This window comes from Elephas maximus, chromosome 5 (assembly GCF_024166365.1).
Source record: "Elephas maximus indicus isolate mEleMax1 chromosome 5, mEleMax1 primary haplotype, whole genome shotgun sequence".
Classification (NCBI taxonomy): domain Eukaryota; kingdom Metazoa; phylum Chordata; class Mammalia; order Proboscidea; family Elephantidae; genus Elephas; species Elephas maximus.
The window spans coordinates 24,912,871-24,935,815 of NC_064823.1; the positions used below are offsets into that span (position 1 = coordinate 24,912,871).

General features: G+C 35.6%; 1 protein-coding gene across 7 annotated transcripts in view; it reads right to left on the reverse strand.

Moving 5' to 3' along the window:
- Positions 1-22,945, reverse strand: part of BLTP1 (bridge-like lipid transfer protein family member 1) — a 237,041-nt gene that overhangs the window by 180,583 nt on the left and 33,513 nt on the right. For all 7 annotated transcript variants that reach the window (XM_049885390.1, XM_049885394.1, XM_049885395.1 and 4 more), the window contains exons 4-7: positions 20,458-20,574; positions 19,163-19,241; positions 17,943-18,007; positions 4,418-4,595 (exon numbers count right to left, since the gene is read on the reverse strand). In XM_049885390.1, the coding sequence (XP_049741347.1) occupies positions 4,418-4,595; positions 17,943-18,007; positions 19,163-19,241; positions 20,458-20,574 (439 nt within the window). The remainder of the gene's footprint in view (positions 1-4,417; positions 4,596-17,942; positions 18,008-19,162; positions 19,242-20,457; positions 20,575-22,945) is intronic.

A 22,945-nucleotide genomic window follows, 5' to 3' on the forward strand; every position in this document is an offset into this window, starting at 1 on the left:
CATGTTGCTGTGACGCTGGAAGATATGGCACTGGTATTTCAAATGCCAGGAAGGTTACCCATGGTGGACAGGTTTCAGCACAGCTTCCAGACTAAGACAGGCTGGAAAGAAGGGCTAGAGGATCTACTTCTGAAACAACTGAACAGTGAAAACCTTATGAAGAACAACAAATGTTGTCTGATATAGTGTGGACAAATAAGGCCCTCAGGTTGGACGGCACTCAAAATATGATTGGCTAAGAGGTGCCTCCTCAAAGGAGAAACATCCCTAATGTCAAAGATGGAGTACAGCTTTCGGGACCTTCATTTGCTGATGTTGCACAACTCAAAAAGAGAAGAAACAGCTCTGAACATCCATTAGTAACTGGAACCTGGAAGTTACAAAACATGAATCTAGGAAAATAGGAAGTTGTCAAAAATCAAATGCTTGAAGATCAATATCCTAGAAATTAGTGAGCTGAAATGGACTGCTATTGACCATTCTGAATCAGACAATCATATGGTCTACTATGCAGGGAATGACAAAATGAGAAGGAAGGGCATCACATTCATTGTCAAAAAGAACATTTCAAGATCTATCTTGAAGTACAACTCTGTCAGTGAAAGAGTAATATCCATACACCAGCAAGGAAGACCAGTTAATATGACTGTAATTCATATTTACGCACCAACCACTAATGCCGAAGATGAGCAAATTGAAGAATTTTACCAACTTCTGTAGTATGAAATTGATCAAACATGCAATCACTATGTATTGATAATTACTGGTGATTAGAATGTGAAATTTGGAAACAAAGAAGGATCGGTAGTTGGAAAATATGGCCTTGGTAATAGAAATGACCCTGAAGATTATCAAACAATATCATTAATATCACACTCAAGTAAAATTTTGCTGAAAATAATTCAAAAAAGTTTGCAGCAGTACATCAACAGAAAAATTCCAGAAATTCAAGCCAGATTCAGAAGAGAAAACGGAATGAAGGATATCATTACTGATAGCAGATGGATCTTGGCTAAAAGCAGAGAATATCAGAAAGATGTTTACCTGTGTTTTACTGACTATGCAAAGGCATTCAGCTGTGTGGATCCTAACAAATTATTGTGAAGAATGGGAATACCAGAACACTTAATTGTGCTCATGAGGAACCTGTACATAGAACAAGAGGCAGTCATTCGAACAGAACGAGGGGGTACTGTGCAGTTTAAAATCAGAAAAGCTGTGCAGCATCAGGGTTGTATCCTTTCACCACATTCATTCAATCTGTATGCTGGGCAAATAATCCGAGAAGCTGGACTATATGCGAAAGAACGCTGTATCAGGATTGAAGGAAGACTCATTAACAACCTGTGATATGCAGATGGCACAATGCAGCTTGCTGAAAGCGAAGAAGACTTGAAGCACTTACTGATGAAGATCAAAGACTACAGTCTTCAGTATAGATTATACCTCAACACAAAGAAAACAAAAATTCTCACAACTGGACCAATAAGCAACATCATGATAAAACGCAGAAAAGACTGAAGTTGTCAAGGATTTCATTTTACCTGGGTCCACAATTGACACCCACAGAAGCAGCAGTCAGGAAGTCAAACAACATATTGCATTGGGCAAAATCTCCTGCAAAAGACCTCTTTAAATTGTTAAAAAACAAAAATGTCACTTTGAGTGCTAAGGTGCACCTGTGTCCCAAGCCATGAATTTTTGATTGACTCATATGCACATGAAAGCTGGACAATGAACAAGAAAGACCGAAGAAGAACTGATGCCTTTGAATTATGGTGTTGGTGAAGAATATTGAGTATACCATGGACTGCCAAAACAAGGAACAAATCTGTCTTGGAGGAAGTGCAGCCAGAATGCTCCTTAGAAGAGAGGATGGCAAGACTTCGTCTCATGTACTTTGGACATGTTATCAGGAGGTATCAGTCCCTGAGAAGGACATCATGCTTGGTAAAGTAGAAGGTCAGAGAAAAAGAGGAAGATCCTTAACGAGATGGACTGACACAATGGCTGCAACAATGGGCTCAAGCATAGCAACGACTGTGTAGATGGTACAGGACAGGGCAGTATTTCATTTGGTTGTACCTGGGGTCGCTACGAGTTGGAACTGACTTGACGGCACCTAACAACAACAATTTCTATAAGGTTTAATAATTTCCTAAGATTTTCATTAAAACGTGTTTACAGTGATGAAAGGTGCTCTGGTGGCATTAACAGTTAAGTGCTTGCCTGCTAATTGAAAGGCTGTGGGTTTAAAGCCAACCACTGGGTCCATGTGAGAAAGGCCTGGTGATCTGCTCCTATAAAGATTACGGCCTAGAAAACCCTGTGAGTAGTACTTCTCTGTTCTATGGGGTCGCTATGAATCGGAATCAACTTGATGGGACCTAACAGTAACAACAGCGTTGAAAAATTCGGCAGCGGTATTGGTGATGGTTGCACGTGGTTGATATAACTGGAAAGTTGGCCTCATTGAATTGCACATGTGAAAATGCTGAATTAGCCAACAATGTCTCATTTACATTTTTACAAATATATATACATATGCACGTGTGTGTGCGCGCGCATGGGCAGGCCATTATACCTGTTCTCAATGTTATTTAACCTTTCTTTGGTAGTTCAAGAACAGCCTCATCAACTTTTGATTGCTTCCCATGTCTCCCAGCCTTCTTCCATCCATCCACATGCTCGGATCTACCCCTCAGATTAACAAACACATACACGAGTAAAAACAGCTCCCTTAATTATTAACCCTGGAGCAATCATCTCAATTTCTTCATCTTTCCGTTAATCATGGGAGTGGGGGTTGGGCAGATGAGAAAGGAAACCTAAACTAGTGACCATCACTTCCTCAGCGGTGATTTATTCACAAGTCATTTTAGTCACGTTCTCTCCCTATCACTCTATAAAAGTACTCATCAACGATCTCCTAGTAGCACAACCTAATTGCCTTCTCTCAGGCTGATTTTTCTCTAATACTAACAGACAACATGCTTTTACCACTACTTTCTTCTTAAAACTTCTTTCTTGGTTTTTGTGATAGTCATTCTTTTACCTTTTTATCTGCCCTTCTCTGCCTCTTGCCCTGTCAACAATATCTATGCCATAAGCATCATTTCTAAGAGTAAAATATAGTCATCAAGGTTAGAATGGTTAAACTTCAGTAAAATCATTTGATGTTATCCAATTACTAAGAATGTGGTTATTAACACTACAAAACATGTCAAAATTCTATGCCACAATATTAAGTTCTAAGAGTAAAATGTGTGCGTCCAGTATTATAACTTTACGAAGATACAAACAAGATAAACAGGTCTACATCTAAAATTCTGACCACTCTTCTCCTGATAGCTTCACATCTTTACCTGACAGTAGAATACCTTCACTTAGGTATATTTCGTTCATTCCGAATTCACTCCAAACTCAAAAACTCAACTCCTTATCTTTATCTTCAAAAGAGTTGGCCCTACAGACTTTCTCTGACATTCCCACGAGTTTTGTTTTATGTATTTTTTTTTCTATTACAAAGACTCCAAGCTTACTGTTATTTTTTTGTTTATTCTTCCTCCCTCTACCTCCACCACTACAAGATAATCTATCACTAAGCTCATCTCCCTTCATAGTATCTCTTATACTTCTCACTTCCTCTCCATTTCTACCAGTATCATCCTTGTCCATACTATTCTTACCTCCCTGGGGTCACGTGCTGAACACTAGCACTATATCTCAATTAACAATTATCTTCAGTTCTCTCATTTATTATATACCAGGGGTCAGAAAGCTGTAAAGGTTTAGATATTCAATATTTTAGGCTTTATGGACCAACTCTGTCACTGCGCCACAAAAGCAGCCACAGCCAATATGTAAACACATGGGTGTGGCTATGTTCCAATAAAACTTCACAAAATAGGTAAGTGGGCTGGATTTGACCCATGGATCAAAGTTGGCAGGTCTCTACTACAGAATAATTTTTTTTTAATGAGGTAGAGCTACTTATGCAAATACACAAAGATCTTAAAGACATATTTCTGCATAAAAAGTAAATTACAGAACTATACACACTGCAGGAACCTATATACGATTTTTAAAAACACATAAAACAAAATCATGTATTTGCATAGGTTCTTTATTCATCTATGTGTGTGTATATATGTATGCATCCAAAATTAAAAAAAAAAAAAATTAATAGCAATAGTTATCAGTGAGGAGTCAAGTAGGACTGGTGAGTAGAACAGAATATAACTTTACATTATATAATAGTGTGCTATTTGAGTTTTTAAAAGAATTACATATTTATTTATTTAACTAAAAGTTTTAGTTAACCTATGAAAAAAATTTATTATATGTTTAGGTGAAAAGAGTCAGTAATATTCTGATAGGACAAATGTTTAAATATAAAAAAGTGTTAACACCAAACCTTTCAATTTTGGACTGGGCTCTTGTTCTTCCACTTTTATCATCTTCTTTCTTGGGTGGAATTATTGTTGGTTCTAAACCAAACAATTCTTGAAGGCGTCCATAAAGATCAGAACGATTGTAGACATGAAATTCAAAGTCATTGACTGTTATGTATAATCTGGTTTCTGCCTTTGGATCTATAGACATCAATTACAAAAAAAAAAAAAGGCTTTTAGTCAATTTTTTTTTTCACAGTGTTAATACCCACAGCTGAAGTAATTCAGATTTGTTTATTTTAAAACAGAATTTTATAATATAAAGAAAAACCCATTGCTGTCAAGTTGATTCCAATTCATAGCAACCCTACACGACAGAGTAGAACTGACCCACAGGGTTTCCAAGGAGTGGCTGGTGGATTTGAACTACTGACCTTTTGGTTAGCAGCCAAGCTCTAAACCACTGCACCACCATGGCTCCATGATATACAGAAGCATATTAAAACAAATATAAAATACTGACAAAAGAAATTAAAAAGTTGATGTTACTGTGGTATTTTAATTTACCATTCTAAAAACAACCTGAATTCCTATATTCTGGTTGTGTAACAAATTTAAAGATGGTAAGAAGAGTAAAATGCCATTTACAGAATAAAAGTAAAATTTTACCCTAAAGCTGTGAATTTATATTAAAACACACAGTAAAATGCTCAAAGTATTATGCATTTAAACATCACATTATTGAGCTTCTGCATCACAGAAACCAGGATTTTTCATAAACACATAAAATTTGCTTTTAAAAACTACACAATACTAAAACAAAGGTTTATAAACTGTAGACTACAAATAATAGTCTTATCAAATAAAAGACATAATTATATTAAGTATAAGTAGTAATAGTAATTAATGAATCCACACATAAGGTGATGAATGGGATGTTTCTTTCTTCCAAAAAAAAAAAATCTAAAACAGTACAACTGCTACCAAATAGAGCAAAATAATACACATCACATGTCAACCAAAGGGTCTGAAGAAAGGTACCATATTATCTGAATCATACCATTTTCTGATACATCTTTTAACCTCCATCCATTTTTATCTCTATCCAGTCAAAACAAATTAAAATCACATATGATCAGTTAGATAGTTTAATTTTAAACAATAGGTGGAGAGACTTTATTAACTTCCAGTTCAGTAGCTTAAGCTGTGATTTAAATATGACATATATACTCTTTAGTAAGGTACCAAATCACACCAAAATTAATAATGTTTTCTCATGTTATTAGCAAAAAGACACATGGAATGTCAAACACTTCACATAAATACAAATTTTGTCTAAATAAACAAAAAACACATTGTAACTGATATTTCGAAAATAAATAAAGACACAAGAAAAATATTAGTCCAAAGGAATAATGGACCACTTGAACCACCGCTTCCACCGGCCTGAGCCCAGAACTGGATGGTGCCCAGTACCACCACCAATTGCTCTGACAGGGATCACAACAGGCAGTTCCAGACAGAGCAGGAGAAAAATGTAGAACAAAATTCAGATTCATAAAGAAAGACCAGACTTACTGGTCTGACAGAGACTGGAGGAACCCCTGAGATTATGGTCCCCGGACACCCTGCTAACTCAGAACTGAAGCCACTCCCAAATCCCACCTTTCAGCCAAAGATTTGACAGGCCTATAAAACAAATAATAACACACGTGAGGAATGTGCTTCTTAGTTCAATCAAGCATATGAGACCAAATGGGCAACACCGGCCCAAAAGCGAAGACAAGAAGGCAGGAAGGGCAGGAAAACCAGATGAATAGACATGGAGGACCCAGGGTGGAAAGGGAAATGGGGAGGGTGCTGACATATTGCAGGGATTGCAAACAATGTCACGAAACAATTTGTGCATAAATTTTTGAATGAGAAACTAATATGTCCTGTAAACTTTCACCAAAAACACAATAAAATTAAAATAATAATAATAATATTCAAGTCAGGGAGCTCTATGATTAAATAGTAAATCAGGTCCTGGGTGATCTCTAGGTTTACATGGCCTGTATTTCCTTCAGGGCTTCTACCCAGGGTCTTTAAGCCCTCTTCCTAGCCTCCCCAGCACACATAGATGCACAGAGAAAGGTTCATGCCTAACATCACAACCAAAGAGACAGAGGCATTGGGAAAAGTACACATGCAGAGATGGGCACACACGTAGAGACAGGCAATGTGGAGGGGTGTGCACACACACACAGGGCCGTGCACACAGGGGTACACTCATATACACAAACACAGAGCCATTCACAAAGACAAGCACACACATGCACATACTCTCACAGCACCACACACGCAGGTATCTGCATACGAATATGAGCACGCTCACTGTATCACCCTCACGTGGATAATTACATACATAGAGCACACATGCCAAAGAACCCCACACAGAGATAGGGGCACCCTCCCAGATGGATGGGGACATATCCTCATACAGACAGACAAACACCCCTGTCTGTATAAGCACCTTTCCCTAAGGCAGACACTTCCACATACAGACACCCCACCTTTCCAACCCAACAAAGCTTCTTTAAAGAAAAAAAAAAAGTTGGGAATCCTACACTGGATTCTCCAGAAGCTAGAGAAAAGAGGTAAATAAACAGTAGAAAGGATACGGGATTGGATCCCTGTAACATCAGTTAGTAATGTTGTAACCTACAGTAAGTACCTTAACCACTCTAAGCCTCATTTTCCTCTTCTATAAAATGGGAATATCCCTACCTACCTTACAGGATTGTTGCATGCAATAAATACTAATTCCCTTCTCCTTGCAGGACAAATTCTTACCAGTCATATAAATTACACATTCACTTCAATTTACACTGAATTCACTTATTTCATAATGCAATACAATACTAATAATAATAAAAGTAGCTCTCCTCTACTGAACACTTTCTATGTTCCAGGTACTGTTTGAGGTACTCTACTCACATCATCTTATTTAATTCTCACAACAATCCTAGCAGATGGAGCCCAAGTTTATAAAACTAGCAAGAAGTACACTGGAACTCTGGTGTCTGAAATACTGGTGGTTCTTCACCATAAAACAAAATTGTCTATCAATTATATTAATGAATGCAATGATTGTTCCCTGAAATATTGGTTCTTCCCCATAAAAGAAAACTGTCTATCAGTTATATTAATGGATGTAATGACTGTTTCAAAGCAAAAATTAATATTACAATTCCTGAAAACAAATTTATCAAAAGATTCTAGTTACTTCCTTGTATTTTATTAAAACAAAATGATTACTATTCAAAGCTTAAATGCAACACAGGCAGTACCCAGGTTAAGAACATTTAACTTAGGAACAACTTGCACTTGCCCTTTAATGTTATGTAAATTTGCCCTCACTTTTGAAGGAGGGAACCAACCCCTACTCACAACAAATTCTTCATCACAACCACGTTCACTTGCTGCACATGCATCTTTTAAATCCCCGCAGAAGCTTCCAGCCTTTTCTTGCACCAGCGTAAGGTTAAGAAGAACCACATGCACCTGTCACCGACTTATAAATTTGACTTAACGGCAGATTAGGAACAGATCTCGTTTGTAACTCGCAGACTGCCTGTATTTGAAATCGTTAAATACCGTTAACACTGACATTTACTTCTCCAGGGAATTTAGTAAGGAGTTTTTATGGTTTCATTCATTCTGATGGTGCTGGAAGTCAAAGTGAAAACTTTATATATAATTTAAGAAAAATACAGTCAACTGGTCTTTTATATCTTATCTCTACATTAAGACTGCTCTACACTTGAAGGCAGAAATCTTTTTTTCTCCCAGACTCCGTAAATCTCCAAATCATCTAACCTGGTAGTGTTCACATAAATGGGCTCCCCCAAAAATTCTGTTAATAAAATACCCAAGGGACATAAGCTAAAGACATAAAAACTCTTGACTTAACAAGCAGTTAATTTATTGAGGGGGACGGGTAGTAAATGAATGTTGTAGAGCAGCTCAGGCCTCCTGAGCAAAGAGCTAATTGAGAAGCCTTGTTTTCCAAAGGGAAATTAGGAAAAAGGCACTTATGTAATTGGGCCACATGCTATTTGTAGCCAAAAAAAAAAAAAAAGGTAAAGTGCAGAAAGGCTGCAGAGGCCTTGTAATACTTAGAATCGATACTTCATACAAAGCCAAAAATAGTCCACTGATCTTTTAAAAACTGCTCAGGGTACCAATTTAACAAATAAATAAGATTTAGTTGCTACGAATTTAAAAAGCACTAGAATAAATTAGGCTAAAACTTCCAAGGGACAAAATAACAGAAAGGGACATGTTTATTATCATCCTTCCACTTCTTTAAAAATGTAAAAATTTCTTCTAGATAAGAAGATGCATGCCTACTTATTCAGATCTGAATATGTCATCACGTATTAAGAAGCAACTGGTCCTCTATTTTCTAAAAGAATATCTTAAAATCAACTATCTTAAAAACAAAATAAAGATTTTTGACAGATGTTCTCAACTGACTGGCCTTTAGCCAAGAACCGTCTATAGCAGATCACTGATTTCACAACCTAGGGAATAATTTTACAGCAAAATTCTATGGTAAACAAATGAGGTATTCTTACTTTTTATAGGGTTACACTAAACACCGAACAACTGAAAAATCTAAATCTCCTCCCAGCCAAGCTCTATGGCATAGAATTTGGGCTCCGGAATATCCCTCTTTTTCTCTAATAGAGCAATTCTAAAAGTTTCTAATGAAAACTTTGGTTCTACCCACAGAGGAACGCTGAGTCCAGCTTCTTGGAGGGCTAGAGGGCCATCTATGTATTTAGGTACATGCCCTAGTTACGCTTCTAAATTTTCCAACAAGAAATGTCAACCACCTCTACTTTCTGCCTTGCTTAGCTGTCAAAGAACATGGATCTGCTCTTCATCAACAAGAAAGAATGTCTTACTAGTGTGTATAATTTAGAAGTCTACTGTCTAAAACCACTGCCCGTCTGTATGTCAAACTATAGTGGCTCGCATGTTGTTACGAGCTAGAAGCTATGCCATAAATTTTTCAAATACCAGCAGGATCACCCAGGTGGACAGGTTTCAGTGGAACTTCCAGACTAAGGCAGACTAGAAAGTCCTGATAATCTACTTCTAAAAGTTCGTCTTTGAAAACCCTATGGATCACAACAGAATATCATCCAATATATGACCAGGCAGCATTTCATTCTGTTGTACACTAGGTTGCCATGAGTCAGTGGCCAACTCCACAGCAACTAACGACAAAACTGTCTAAAAATTGAGCTTACAGCTCTGACTCCTCTATGTTCTACATTCTAAGTTCTGTCTGTGAATCACGCTTAGATTACTAATGTACGTAGACTAACTGAGCTGCTTACTCCTGCACTGCTACTTGGAACTGTGTCTTCATCTTTGGAGGGTACGACTGTGGACGTGTTGTTAAAGGTGTCCTCTTTAACACAGTATTGCCTTTAAAAGCAACTTCTCTGGCCATTCTCCAAAACTGGGGGCCTCTTGAGCACTACAGAGATTTATATGTTACAATGCAGGTAAAACTATGAGCAAATAATTAGTAATTGGAAAAGTGGTAACTATTAACCCCATCAATTTCTTCTAACATCTCTGTAACATGCAGATGAGGAGTCTTCTTTTCTAGTGAAAACCAATGGTACACACAAAATAAAAGGACAGCTAAGATAAAACAATTTAATTTAAATGTTTTTAAGAAGAACACAAAATATCCAAAAATTATGATATTTGTTTTATATTATGGACAATTACAGAGAGGGAGCAGAAACACATAGAAATATGCTAATACTAAAAGAGTGACAAAATGAATTCAAGACACTGAAAAGAAATGACGGGGAGACCCACTCACAGGAGGACCAACGTGAGCTATTTATATTAACTTGGAGTACATGAATATAAGGTAGTGATTCCATTTTGCTATGTCCTTTGAAATGAGCTAAGTTTATGTTACTCCCCTGCCCAAAAACCTTTAATGATTCTGGCTTCAGAGAGTCGAGATCCTGTATAATACAGCCTCCAAAACACCCCCTATTACACCTTAACATTATATTTACAACCAAACTTAATTATTTGCTAAGTCCTAAATACACCCATGTTTTCCAACTTGAGTGCCATTGGTCAAACCAGTTATTCCATCTGAGCTACTCTCTGTCCACTCCACCTATGCCAGATATACACCTACTAACCATCATCACCAAGCATGCAGATCAAGACATGGCACTTTTACAACAGCCCTCCATCTACCATTCTGCCTCCTGACAGACGGGCAGAACTCTAATCATCAAAATATGAGCATGCTGGGATCACACCAAGTCATCCGCACCAAAGTTAGCAATTTTGAAGACAGTTCTCAGTATTTTTCCTCAACCCACACCATATGCTCTCTCTCTCTCCTTTATTTATGGTTATTTATATGCATCTACTACGCAAAATAGGCTTGGGTAGCACCCATTTCCTCCTTCTTGTTTCATAATCCCTTACCTCGATTTAACACAAGGATTAATAAAGTAAATGAAAAATACCTGTTAAATAAAAGGTAAATATTTTATTCAATGTTATTTGTTTCACAAAGAACTTGGGTAAGTTGTTCTGTTTGTATTTTAATTGTAGTAAGATACATATAACAAATAAAAAAAAAATTTTTTAATGATTTTAACCATTTTTAAATGTATAATTTAGTGACATTTAATTATACTCAGCATGTTATGCTACCATCACCGCTAACCATTTCCAAAAGTTTTTCATCACCCCAAACAAAAACTCAGTGCCCCTTCAGCTATAACTTCCAGTCTCCCTTCCCTATAGCCCCTGGTAACCAGTAATAAACTTTTGTCTCTATGTATTTGCCTATTCTAGATATTTTACACAAGTGGGATCACAAAACATCTGTCCTTAGCATAATGTTTTCAAGGTTCATCCAGGTCATAGCATGTATCAGAACTTCATTTCTCATTATCACTGAGTAATAATCCATTGTATTTATATACCACATTTTGTTTATCCACTCATTTGTTGACAGGCATTTTGGTTGTTTCCACCTTTAGCTATTGTGAATAATGCTGCAACGAACAAGGGTGTATATGTATCTATTTCAGCCTCTATTTCAGCCTCTGCTTTGATGCCTTTTGGGCATATACCTCTAAGTAGAATTGCTGTGTCATCTGATAATTCTATGGTTAACATTTTGAGGAACAGCCAAACTGCATCATTTTACATTACCATCAAAAATGCATAAGGGTTCCAATTTCTCCACATTGTTGCCAACACTTGTTATTTTTCATTTTTCTGGTAATAGCCATCTTAGTGGATGTGAAGTGATGTTTCTTTATGGTTTTGATTTGCATTTCCCTGATGACTAATGTTGTCGAGCATCATTTCATGTGCTTATTGGATACCAGTATATCTTCTCTGGAAAACGTCTGCTCAAATCCTTTGTCCATTTTTTATTGGGTTGTCTTTTTATTGTTGAGTTGTAGTTCTTTATATATTCTGGATATTAAACACTTATCAAATATATGGTTCCCAACAATTTTATCCCATTCTGTAGGTTGTCTTTTCACTTTCCAGATGAAGTTCTTTGATGGACGAAAGTTTTCAATTTTGATGAAGTCCAATTCATCTATCTTTTCTTTTGTTGCTCATGCTTTTGGTGTCATATCGAAGAATCCATTGTCAAACACCAGGTCTTTAAACTTTACCCTTGTTTTCTTCTAAAAATTTTATGGTTTTAAGTCTTATATTAGGGTCATTGATCCATTTTTAGTTGATTTTCATATATGGTGTGAGGTACGGGTCCAACTCCATTTTTTTGCACGTGGAGATCTAGCTGTCCCAGCACCACTTATTGAAGAGACTGTTCTTTCCCCCAATGAGTGGAACTGGGAGTCTTGGTGAAAATCAATTGTCCATAGAAGTATGACTTTATTTCTGAACTCTCAATTCTATTCTGCTGGTCTGTTTGTCTATCCTTGTACTAGTACTACACTGTTTCCATAACTGTAATTTTATAGTATGTTTTAAAATCAGGAAATGTGAGTCTTCCTACTATGCTCTTTTTCAAGATTATTTTGACTATTCAGGACCCCTTGCAATTCCTTACGTATTTGAGGACTGGCTTTTCCATTTCCGCAAAAAAAAAAAAAAAGGCTGCTGGAATTTTGGTAAGAATTGCACTGACTTTGTGGACCACTTTGGGTAGTATCGACATCTTAATGATACTGAGTCTTCCAATTCACGAACAAGGTATGTCTTTCCATTTATTTAGGTCTTCTTTAATTTGTTTCAGCAACATTTTAGTTTTCAATGTATAAGTCATTCACCCCTCTGGTTAAATTTATTCCTAGGAATTTTATTATTTTATACACCATTGTAAGTGGGGGTCTATCAACTCTCGAACTCTTCCATATATTTTGGTAAAGAGAAATCCATTTAAGATAATACAGGTAGTCCCCGACTTAGGACAGGGTTTTATTCCCACAACTCCATCATAAGTCGATTCTGACATAAGCTGAATACCTCTTTTTTTTTTTTTAATTAAGTTTTCATTAGTATTGCCTTTTACCACAGTATCATTATAAATCTGATCTTTGTCTCTGGGGGTTGGAAACATTACAGATAAGCTTACAGATATGATGACATCAAGAAATTACACGCTGAAACACTGAATGTAGCACGTATTACTAACAATAAAGTGTACCAAAAAAAAAAAAAAAGATGGACGTAATTGAGGTTCATCGTAACTCAACTATGTCGTTAAGGGGCTACCTGTAATTGTAAAGCTATATGCAATTTAAGTTTGTAATCCTCATGTCTAAGAAAATTCCAAAGTAGGCAATCACATTAGGCTTAACTTTAAATTTTGCAACTGCCTCTGGATACTGCAAATGCTTCCATTCTTCCCATAAGCTATAATCAGTGTTTATGTATAAGAATTTCCAAAGTCCTAGTTGAGACCTGGATGGCACAAATAGTTTGCACTTGTAAACAAAGGATGGCAGTTCGAGCCCATCCAGTGGCACCACAGAAGAAAGGCTTGGCAATCTGCTTCCACAAAGATTATAGCCAAGAAAATCTTATACAGCAGTTCTACTCTGTAGCACATAGGGTAATCGTGGGTCAGAATTAGACTTAATAGCAATAGTTTGTTTTGTTTTGTTCTTGTTTTTTAACTTGGGTCATATCTGACAAGGCTATCTTACAATACAGAGTGCTGAACTAGAAGTTAGCAATCTTAGGTTTTTGTCCTGGCTTTACCAGTTACAGTCACATGAATTTGTTTCTTCATCTGAAAAATAGGGGATTTTGAGAATATTAGTTGTTTCCAAATTGATGAGAGATTTTGAGAAGATTAGTTGTTTCCAAACTGTCTTCCTTTAAATCCACGAACAAGAGGGGTAAGCAGTACGGAGTGTTGGGTCAAATGAGCTTCACTCGTACTTCATAATCCACCATCCCCTTACAGCTTTATCTGTTCTATTGATGGTGTTTCTGATTAAGGCTTCACTTGAAAACTACTGGGCTAGATGATCTCTAAGAAAGTTCCCTTTTAGCTAAAAAAGTGCTATGATGTTACTATGTCCAAAGTATCACATTTAATCATAAGGTAGCTGTATTTCAACTCAATGGAGTCATGTTCATTAAATGTCCACACATATAAATACGTATACATGAACATCCTAAAATAATGAAAATAATTTGAAATAAAATTTCTAATATAAACATAAAAAGGTATATTTTTTAAAATTATAAACCAGCTACATAAACAAAGAGAATTTTAATTTCAGCACCACTGTAATCTTGCTAATAATATGTTATCGCTGTTGTTAGCTGTCTGTTGAGCTGGCCCCCAACTCATGGCAACCACATGCATAACTGAACACTGCCATCCCATGATCAGTTGCAGATCAGACTATTGTGATCCACAGGGTTTTCACTGACTGATTTTCAGAAGTAGATCACCAGGTTTTCTTCCTAGTCTGTTTTAGTCCTGAAGCTCTGCTAAAACCTGTTCAGCATCATAGCAATACACAAGGCTCCACCAACAGGTGGTGGCTGGGCATGAGGTCCACTGTCTGGGAATCAAAACCTAGCTCTCCCACATGGATATTAACTAAACATGGGAAAAAAGATTACTAAGTCAAAAGAACAAATCATCTCGTGAGTAGGCTCCAAGATTAACAGAAGCATGATGTGGCAAAAAATACACTGCTAAAGTAAATCTATTTCTAAGGGAAAAGCTAGACAGACTTCAAAATTAAATCAGAGGCAGAAATACTTGGCCTGTTCAAAGTTAAATGAATGTGTCAAAAGCTGGGACTAAAGAGGACTTGACCCTTAGGAACAAGCTCAGGCCATCTCTTAAGTCTTAAGCATATATCTTTACTTAAATACCACCGTAAGGATTATTCAAATTTATGCACCAACCACTAATGCCAAAGATGAAGAAACTGAAGATTTTCAGCAACTTCTGCAGTCTGAAATTGATCAAATATGCAATCAAGATGCATTGATAATTACTGATGATTGAAATACAAAAGTCAGAAACAAAGAAGGATCAGTAGTTGAAAAATATGGCCCTGGTGATAGAAACTATGCCAAAAATCACATGACAGATTTTGTAAAAACAATGACTTATTCACTGGAAATATCTTTTTTCAACAACATAAATGGCAACTATATACATGGACAGTTACCTGGCCAACTGACTGGAAGAGATTCATATATATGCCCATTCCAAAGCAATGTGATCCAACATACTGTGGGAATTACCAAATGATATCATTAATACCACACGCAAGTAAATTTTTGCTATTATCGCAGTAACATCAACAGGGAATTGCCAGAAATTCAAGCCAGATTCAGAAGAGGACGTGGAACAAGGGATATCACTGCTGATGTCGGACAAATCTTGGCTGAAAGCAGAGAATGCCTGAAAGATGTTTACCTGTGTTTTATTGACTATGCAAAGGGATTCACCTGTGTGGATCATGACAAATTATGGATAACACTGTGAAGAATGAGAATTCCAGAACACTTAATTGTGCTCGTATAGAACCTGTACATACACCAAGAGGCAGTTGTTTAAACACAAGGAAGGGGTACTGCATGGTTTAAAATCAGGAAAGGCGTGTGTCATGGTTGTATCCTTTCACTCAGCATACTTATTTCAATCTGTATGCTGAGCAAATAATCCCAAAAGCTGGACTATATGAAGAAGAATGCTCTTTATATAACGAAGAGGCACTTACTGATAAAGATCAGACTACAGTCTTCAGTATGGATTATACCTCAACAAACTAGACCAATAAGCAACACCATAATAAACAGAAAAAATACTGAAGTTGTCATTTTACTTGGATCCACAATCAGCATCCATGGATGCAACAGTCAAGAAATCAAATGACCTATTGCATTGAGGCAAATCTGCAGCAAAAGACCTCTTGAAAGTATTTAAAAGCAAAGATATCACCTTGAGGACTAAAGTGCTCCTAACCCAAGCCATGATATTTTCAATCACCTCATATTCAGGTGAAAGCTGGACAATGAATAAGGAAGTCTACAGAAGAACTGATGCATCTGAATTACGTGTTGGCAAAGAATACTGAATATACCATGGACATCCAGAAGAACGAACAAATCTGGCTTGGAAGAAGTATAGCTAGAACGCTCCTTAGAAGTGAGGATGGCGAGACTTCATCTCACGTACCTTGGACATGTTATCAAGAGTGACGAGTCCCTGGAGAAGGACATCATGCTTGATAAAGAAGAGAGTCAGCGAAAAAGAGGAAGACCCTCAATGACATTGTCACAGTAGTACAGTACTGGGCAGTGTTTCATTGTATTGTACATAGGGTCACTATGAGTCAGAACCAACTTGATGGCACATAAAAACAACATGAGGATTACAGTAAAAAAAAGAGACAAAAAATAACTATGCAACATTTTCTCCACAAAATTTAACATAATGTAGGAAAGTGAGTCAAAATTTTGACTTTATTCATATTTTATGGAAACTTAAAACTTAAGATTCCCAATCCACTAACATGTTGACTATCTAAAGAACGAATTGTTCCTGTGAAAATACTTGTAACAATTATTGGAGAAAAGAAGTAAAAGTGCTGCTTTAACAACTGATATTCTAAACTCACAGGCAAGAGACTGACTGCAAAGGGCCTATTTTAAAATCCCAGAGAATACTGTGTCACATGAAGTCACTCAACCTCTGTTCAAACTTATCAAATGAGCAACTCCAATTGTTAAAAAAAACTTCTTCCAGACTTGAAATCTTCCCATTATTCTAATTTCTAATCATTATGATATTGTTAATTCTGCAGATGCCAAATTCTAACTCATTCATTCCAGCCTCTTCAAGGAAGAGTAAGGGAGGAGCAAAACTATGCGAGGGCAGGGGAGTGATAGTAAGAAGAATAAATAATGGTTAAATGTAAAGTAATTTAGACTGGCTCAAATTTATGAGACATTTAAAAGCTTTTAGAACTTTGAATCTATTTTCCCATAAAAACAAAGTTATAAAGGATGGCAAGATTCCTAGATTAATCCACAATAAAAAATGTTTCATTGGTAAGTTCCAACATTATATCGAACCTAACCACCATTTCAGAATTTTAACCTGGGGTACCAGAAACACAGACGATCCTGATAGCTAAGTCAAGGTGGAGGGGTCTATTTACCCTTAAAGCCATTAGTGAAAGTTAGGAGGGTTAGGGGCCAAAACAGAAGCACTTAAAAGGTCGTGAAATGCTAAGCTTTCTAGGCAAGCCCAGAGTCCACAGATCTTTCTACGGTGAGAAAAATAGATCCAGAACAAAGCCTACAGCCTATATTTGCTCTTTTTTGTTCATCTTTATCACAGCAGATAAATAAGAATTAGTAGCAGTGTCAGGCAGAAGTATAAATAAAGGTACAGAGAGCGACGAGTATAAGGTGTATTAGTGGAAACATTAGAGTGTTAGCGGTGTCAGCCTAAGCAGAGTATGGGTTAGGACTAAAGACATGACGGGCAATAAGGCTGGAAATACGAAGTCCCTGGGTGGTGCAAACGGTTAACATGCTTGGTTGCTCACTTAAAGGCTGACAGTTTTAATCCACCCAGAGGCACCTTGGAACAAAGGCCTGGTGTTCTACTTCTAAAAACTCAGCCACTGAAAATCCTATGGAATGCGATTCTAGAATGACACACATGGACTCCATATGAGTTGGAAAAGACTTGATGGCAACTGGTTTAAGGCTCAAAATGTAAGCAGGGGTCACATTGAGGGAAACCTTAAATAAGCAACAGGCTAAAGATTCTGAACTTAACCAGGCAATATAAAAACTGCTGAAGGATTTTGAGCACAATGGTGATAAACCTCAGAGCTTTTGTAAACTTCGGAGCTTTTAAAAATATTTTCATCTATAAAAAATGCAAAACATTTCAATATCCACAACTGAAAATTCTGTTAATATGACTGGACATCTTTAACACATGAAAAAATAAAAACTCACCATGTTGTTTCTGCTTTGGGTTATACATTTTCCACCATCGAAAAATGATAAATCCATCTTGAATTCTAAGCAAGGTAAATTACAAAAGAACTTAAATTAACAATTTATTTCTTAATTAGTCATTACAAAAGGCAACTAATTGATAATGAATAAGGAAATGCAGAAAATAATCAATAGGACACTGGTGTACTAAATATACACACATCTTTTTAAAAACTAAGAAATACAAATTATAATGTTTCATAATCATCAAGCTGAAAATGAAAAAGAGGATTTGTATAGCTCTAAATTAGATTACTCTAATCAGGTAAAATTTAATGCCAGGTTACATTTAACAGGACATTTATCAGAGAAGCTTTTTCTTTTTTAAATAATACTTTTAAGCGGTATAAAAATTATGTAAATGATAAGCCAAATCCTGAAAGGAGGATGTTAGCACATTAAAAGGAAACTTGTAAAGTTATTCCTTCACTTCTGTAAATCACGTAGCACTTTATGCCCTAAAAAGAATGGACTACAGTCCCTTAATTTTTAGCTTTTACTGTTATTTTTTAAATAATTTAGACTTGCATAGAAGTTGATTCCTAACATATTAAATTAGGTATAGGTGTTGCCAAACCCTAGCACTTCTCAATTAATTCAAAAATTTCATATTCTAAGTTACAAATTTTAAGAAAATCATAAACAAAACAGCAGGCTTTTGGTTCAAGGCTTATAGTGTCAAGGCTTCAAACATGTTGTTAGTTATCATTTCGTATTATATTCAAATGCATGTTTCCTTGTTAGAGTAAAATTAAGACTTGTTAACAGATGTTAAACAATTATAAATTCTTATTATCTCTAATAAGGAGTTAATGGATGAAAGCTATTAACAACTCTTACTCTTCTTTTATATAACAAATGACCACTATGAATTCTACAACACAAATAGGTAATTAAATGGTTGGGTTTTCCATCTAGGAATTTAATGAGATCATTATTCATTTTCACAAGCTGCTATTCAATAAACTTTCTACTAGTCTAAACCTTAGCTAAATTAATCCTTTGATAACAACACTTTAAAACATCGATTCACCAGATATTATTTAATAAAAAGATAACTTTTAATTTATAGTCTTGTTTGAAGAAGCAAATCATATAAAGTTTATCATAAACATATATTTTTATAATAGTTCTAGTTTGTGTTTTATTAAATGGGCTCTTCTTTTTTATTTTATTACCTAATAGACATGTCTTCAGTAATGTAATAGATTTCACGAACCATGACTTTTCCAGAAAGAACAGAGAAAGAAAAGGACCCTGTTGTAGAAGAAAACAATAGCAATTAATGTAAAGGTTTTGATAGTAGAGTCCTTAGAGTTTAAAAGAATTTTACTATTCAATTCATTCAATAATTAAAAGTTCTCTCTCCTCTCCCTTCCTGGTATCCTTACAGCTTTACTAATTTCCTCTCATTCTTTCTTCAAATGTAAAAACAAATGAGGTAATTATCATCACTATTGGAATGAGTTGCTAGATAACCACAGGAGGATATTAGTTTTCCGTCACTCCTTTGTATGGATGATTCCCTTAATTATGCATACCCATTAAATAAACCCAATGCAGTGAACTTACCATTTCCTTCTGTTGATTTAGGTGACTACAGAAAGCAGCTATACCCTCAAATTAGAGGAGACTGCCTATGTTCGACATAAATTTTATTTATGTCCACTAAGAGGTACTCGGAAACCCTGGTGGCATAGTGGTTAAGTGCTATGGCTGCTAAACAAGAAGTCGGCAGTTCTAATCCGCCAGGCGCTCCTTGCAAACTCTAGGGGGCAGTTCTACTCTGTCCTATAGGGTCACTATGAGTTGGAATTGACTTGACGGCAGTGGGTTTGGTTTGGTTTTGGAAGAGGTACTCTATTACATGGAAAGTGATAATAGTTCTATCCACTGAAACCACTCCCTGCTTTTCCCAATGGTTTAGGGCTCTCCAAAGCACATAGCTTCCTAAGACACCCTCCTATCTACCAGGAAACTTCCAGCTCATAGGTAACCAGAAATCAAATAACTACATACCCATGAAGTAAAATTAATTATTAGTATATCAGGCTAAAAACTGAAATACATGTATAACCAGATTATAACCACACAATTATGAGTTTTTTTAAATATGAGTTACTTAAAAAGGAGCAGAAACTATATAAAGCATTCAAATTTTTTTTGGTGATGGAACCTTAAGAAATTTCTATTTCTATATATTATATATATCCGAATTTTCAAATTCTTTAAATGAGCATCTCTTATAAGCAAAAAAGAAAAAAAGTTAACAATTCCTTTAGAAACACTGTAAGAATGGGGGACATAACCAAGTGATAGTTCGTCTCGACTCATACATGAGAAAAACCCCAGTGAGACTAGTTTAACCTGCATGACACAAAGGTGAATTTCTAAAACTACGATCAGTTCATAAAATAAAATTTATAATATAAATCTCAAGATTAAAGGAGGAAAAAATCTCAGTTTTACTTACCAATATGGATATAGCCATGTTTGTACAATCTGTTAAGAACCAATGTTAAAATAAGACCAACATTCCGAGAGTTATAATAGGTGAGATAAATAATCCATCCACAGGACAAAATGGTAGCTGTCGGGAAAAAAAAAAAAAACCCAACAGATTCTCAATACATGCTTTATTTACATTATCTTAATATCTTAACAAAATTTTGTTAGTAAAAGAGAATTTATCACATTCAAAAATGTTGGCTTACATCCATGTTAAGTCTATTCTCATGTAACTTAACATGTTTAGAGTGATTCTACTTTATCCAGCTTCCTCTTCTCTTCAGTCATGAGCCAGAAAAGCTGTCAGATCAATTAAAGCAGTGCTTCAGGTACATCTGTTTTCCTTTTCTTCTGTTCCCTTTTCTACACTTCAACTGTTTTAGTTACCGAACACAGACGCTCTTAGGGTAAAATGCCCATATTTCTAAATATTCTGAAAAATATTCACCTTTATTGGCCCCAAAACTCATACCACCCAAGCTCATTCCCTACAGCCATTAAAAAGAAAGAAAACTAATGATTTTTTAAATCAAAGTCATTTTTTTATACCAGCCACTGCAGTCTCTGCTTTGAAAAACTAATTTAAAAAAAAATGGAAATTTTAGTGTAACTAAAAAAAAGACATTCCTAAATTAAACATACAAAAAAACAAACCAAACCCACTGCCGTCAAGCTGATTACGACTCATAGCGACCCTATAGGACAGAGCAGAACTGCCCCCGTAGACCTTCCAAGGAGCGCCTGGCGGATTTGAACTGCCAACCTCTTGGTTAGCAGCTGTAGCACTTAACCACTACACCATCAGGGTTTCCAAATTAAACATAGGCCACCTGAGTAATTGTTTACTCTGTTTTACTCCCCCAGTATTCTGTTTTACTAGTGGCCTTATAGTATCGAAAGGGGGGTGCCTCGTTCAATGAGAAGGCCACAATTCTTAGGTAGTTTAATACTAGAAGTTTTCTTTCTTGGCAAATGCCTGTTGCCTCTTTGAAAGGTCCATAATAACCTGCTGTTGACACAGTGATTTAGAGTCAAACTTCAAACAAAATGACTTTACTCTTAAAATATAATGGCCTCTCATCAAAATAACTTTTCAAAAGATTTGTTCTAGAAATAATTTTTATGCACAAACACATGGTACTTGCTACGTTAAAGCTATGACTATTGATCTGAACTACCTTGAGAAATGTTGTATTTTGTCTCTCAGCGACTTTTATCTATATTACATAATTAAAAAAAAACTTACAGAACCTAATGTGATGTTGCTGAAAGGTTACACAAGTTAAGTTGCTTCACATTACTTTGTCCTAATTAAGAAAATAATTTTACATTTAAAAAGGATAAGTAAAATTTTTATGAAAACAATGTTTTCTTGTATTTTGCTTTTTGTGTACCCATGAGCTAGATTTTCTTTTGGAATATTATAAATTCTATAAACGACTGGAAACTTCTCATGAGGAAATGACCAAATTTAGAATATCATTTATTTTAACGCATTCAGTAGCATTCTTTAAAAGTAGGTCATTATCAATTACAGCAAAATATCTATATAAGGTGGCCTAAATTAAACATAGGCCACCTTATACAGATATTTTAAATGATATTCTAAATTTGGTCATTTCCTCATGAGAAGTTTCCAGTTGTTTATAGAATTTATAATATTCCAAAAGAAAATCTAGCTCATGGGTACACAAAAAGCAAAATACAAGAAAACATTGTTTTCATAAAAATTTTACTTATCCTTTCTAAATGTATAATTATTTTCTTAATTAGGACAAAGTAATGTGCAGCAACATCACATTAGGTTCTGTAAGTTTTTTTTTTTTAATTATGTAAGATAAAAACAAAGTCGCTGAGAGACAAAATAAAATACAACATTTCTCAAGGTAGTTCAGATCAATAGTAATAGCTTTAACGTAGCAAGTACCATGTGTTTGTGCATAAAAATTATTTCTAGAACAAATCTTTTGAAAAGTTATTTTGATGAGAGGGCATTATATTTTAAGAGTAAAGTCATTTTGTTTGAAGTTTAACTCTAAGTCACTGTGTCAACAGCAGGTTATTGTGGACCTTTCAAAGAGGCAACAGGCATTTGCCAAGAAAGAAAACTTCCAGTATTAAACTACCTAAGAATTGTGGCCTTCTCATTGAACGAGGCACCCCTCTTTCAATATCATAAAAAAAGGCCACTAGTAAAGCAGAATAAACAATTACTCAGTGTTTTTTCTGTTTTTGCTGTTGTTGTTTAAGAAAGGAATTATTGTGTGGAACAGAAAGTCAGGAAAAGTCTAGGTGGTAACAGATGGGTAATAAGGAAGAATCCTGCTCTTAAGGAAAAGAAATCTTCATTGGTGCTTTTATGAAGCGCTCTTTTATACCAGTGTTTCCCATTTAATTTCACATTTTTTGGCTTTCAATAATGATAATTTACAGTAGTTTACTTTAGTCAAATA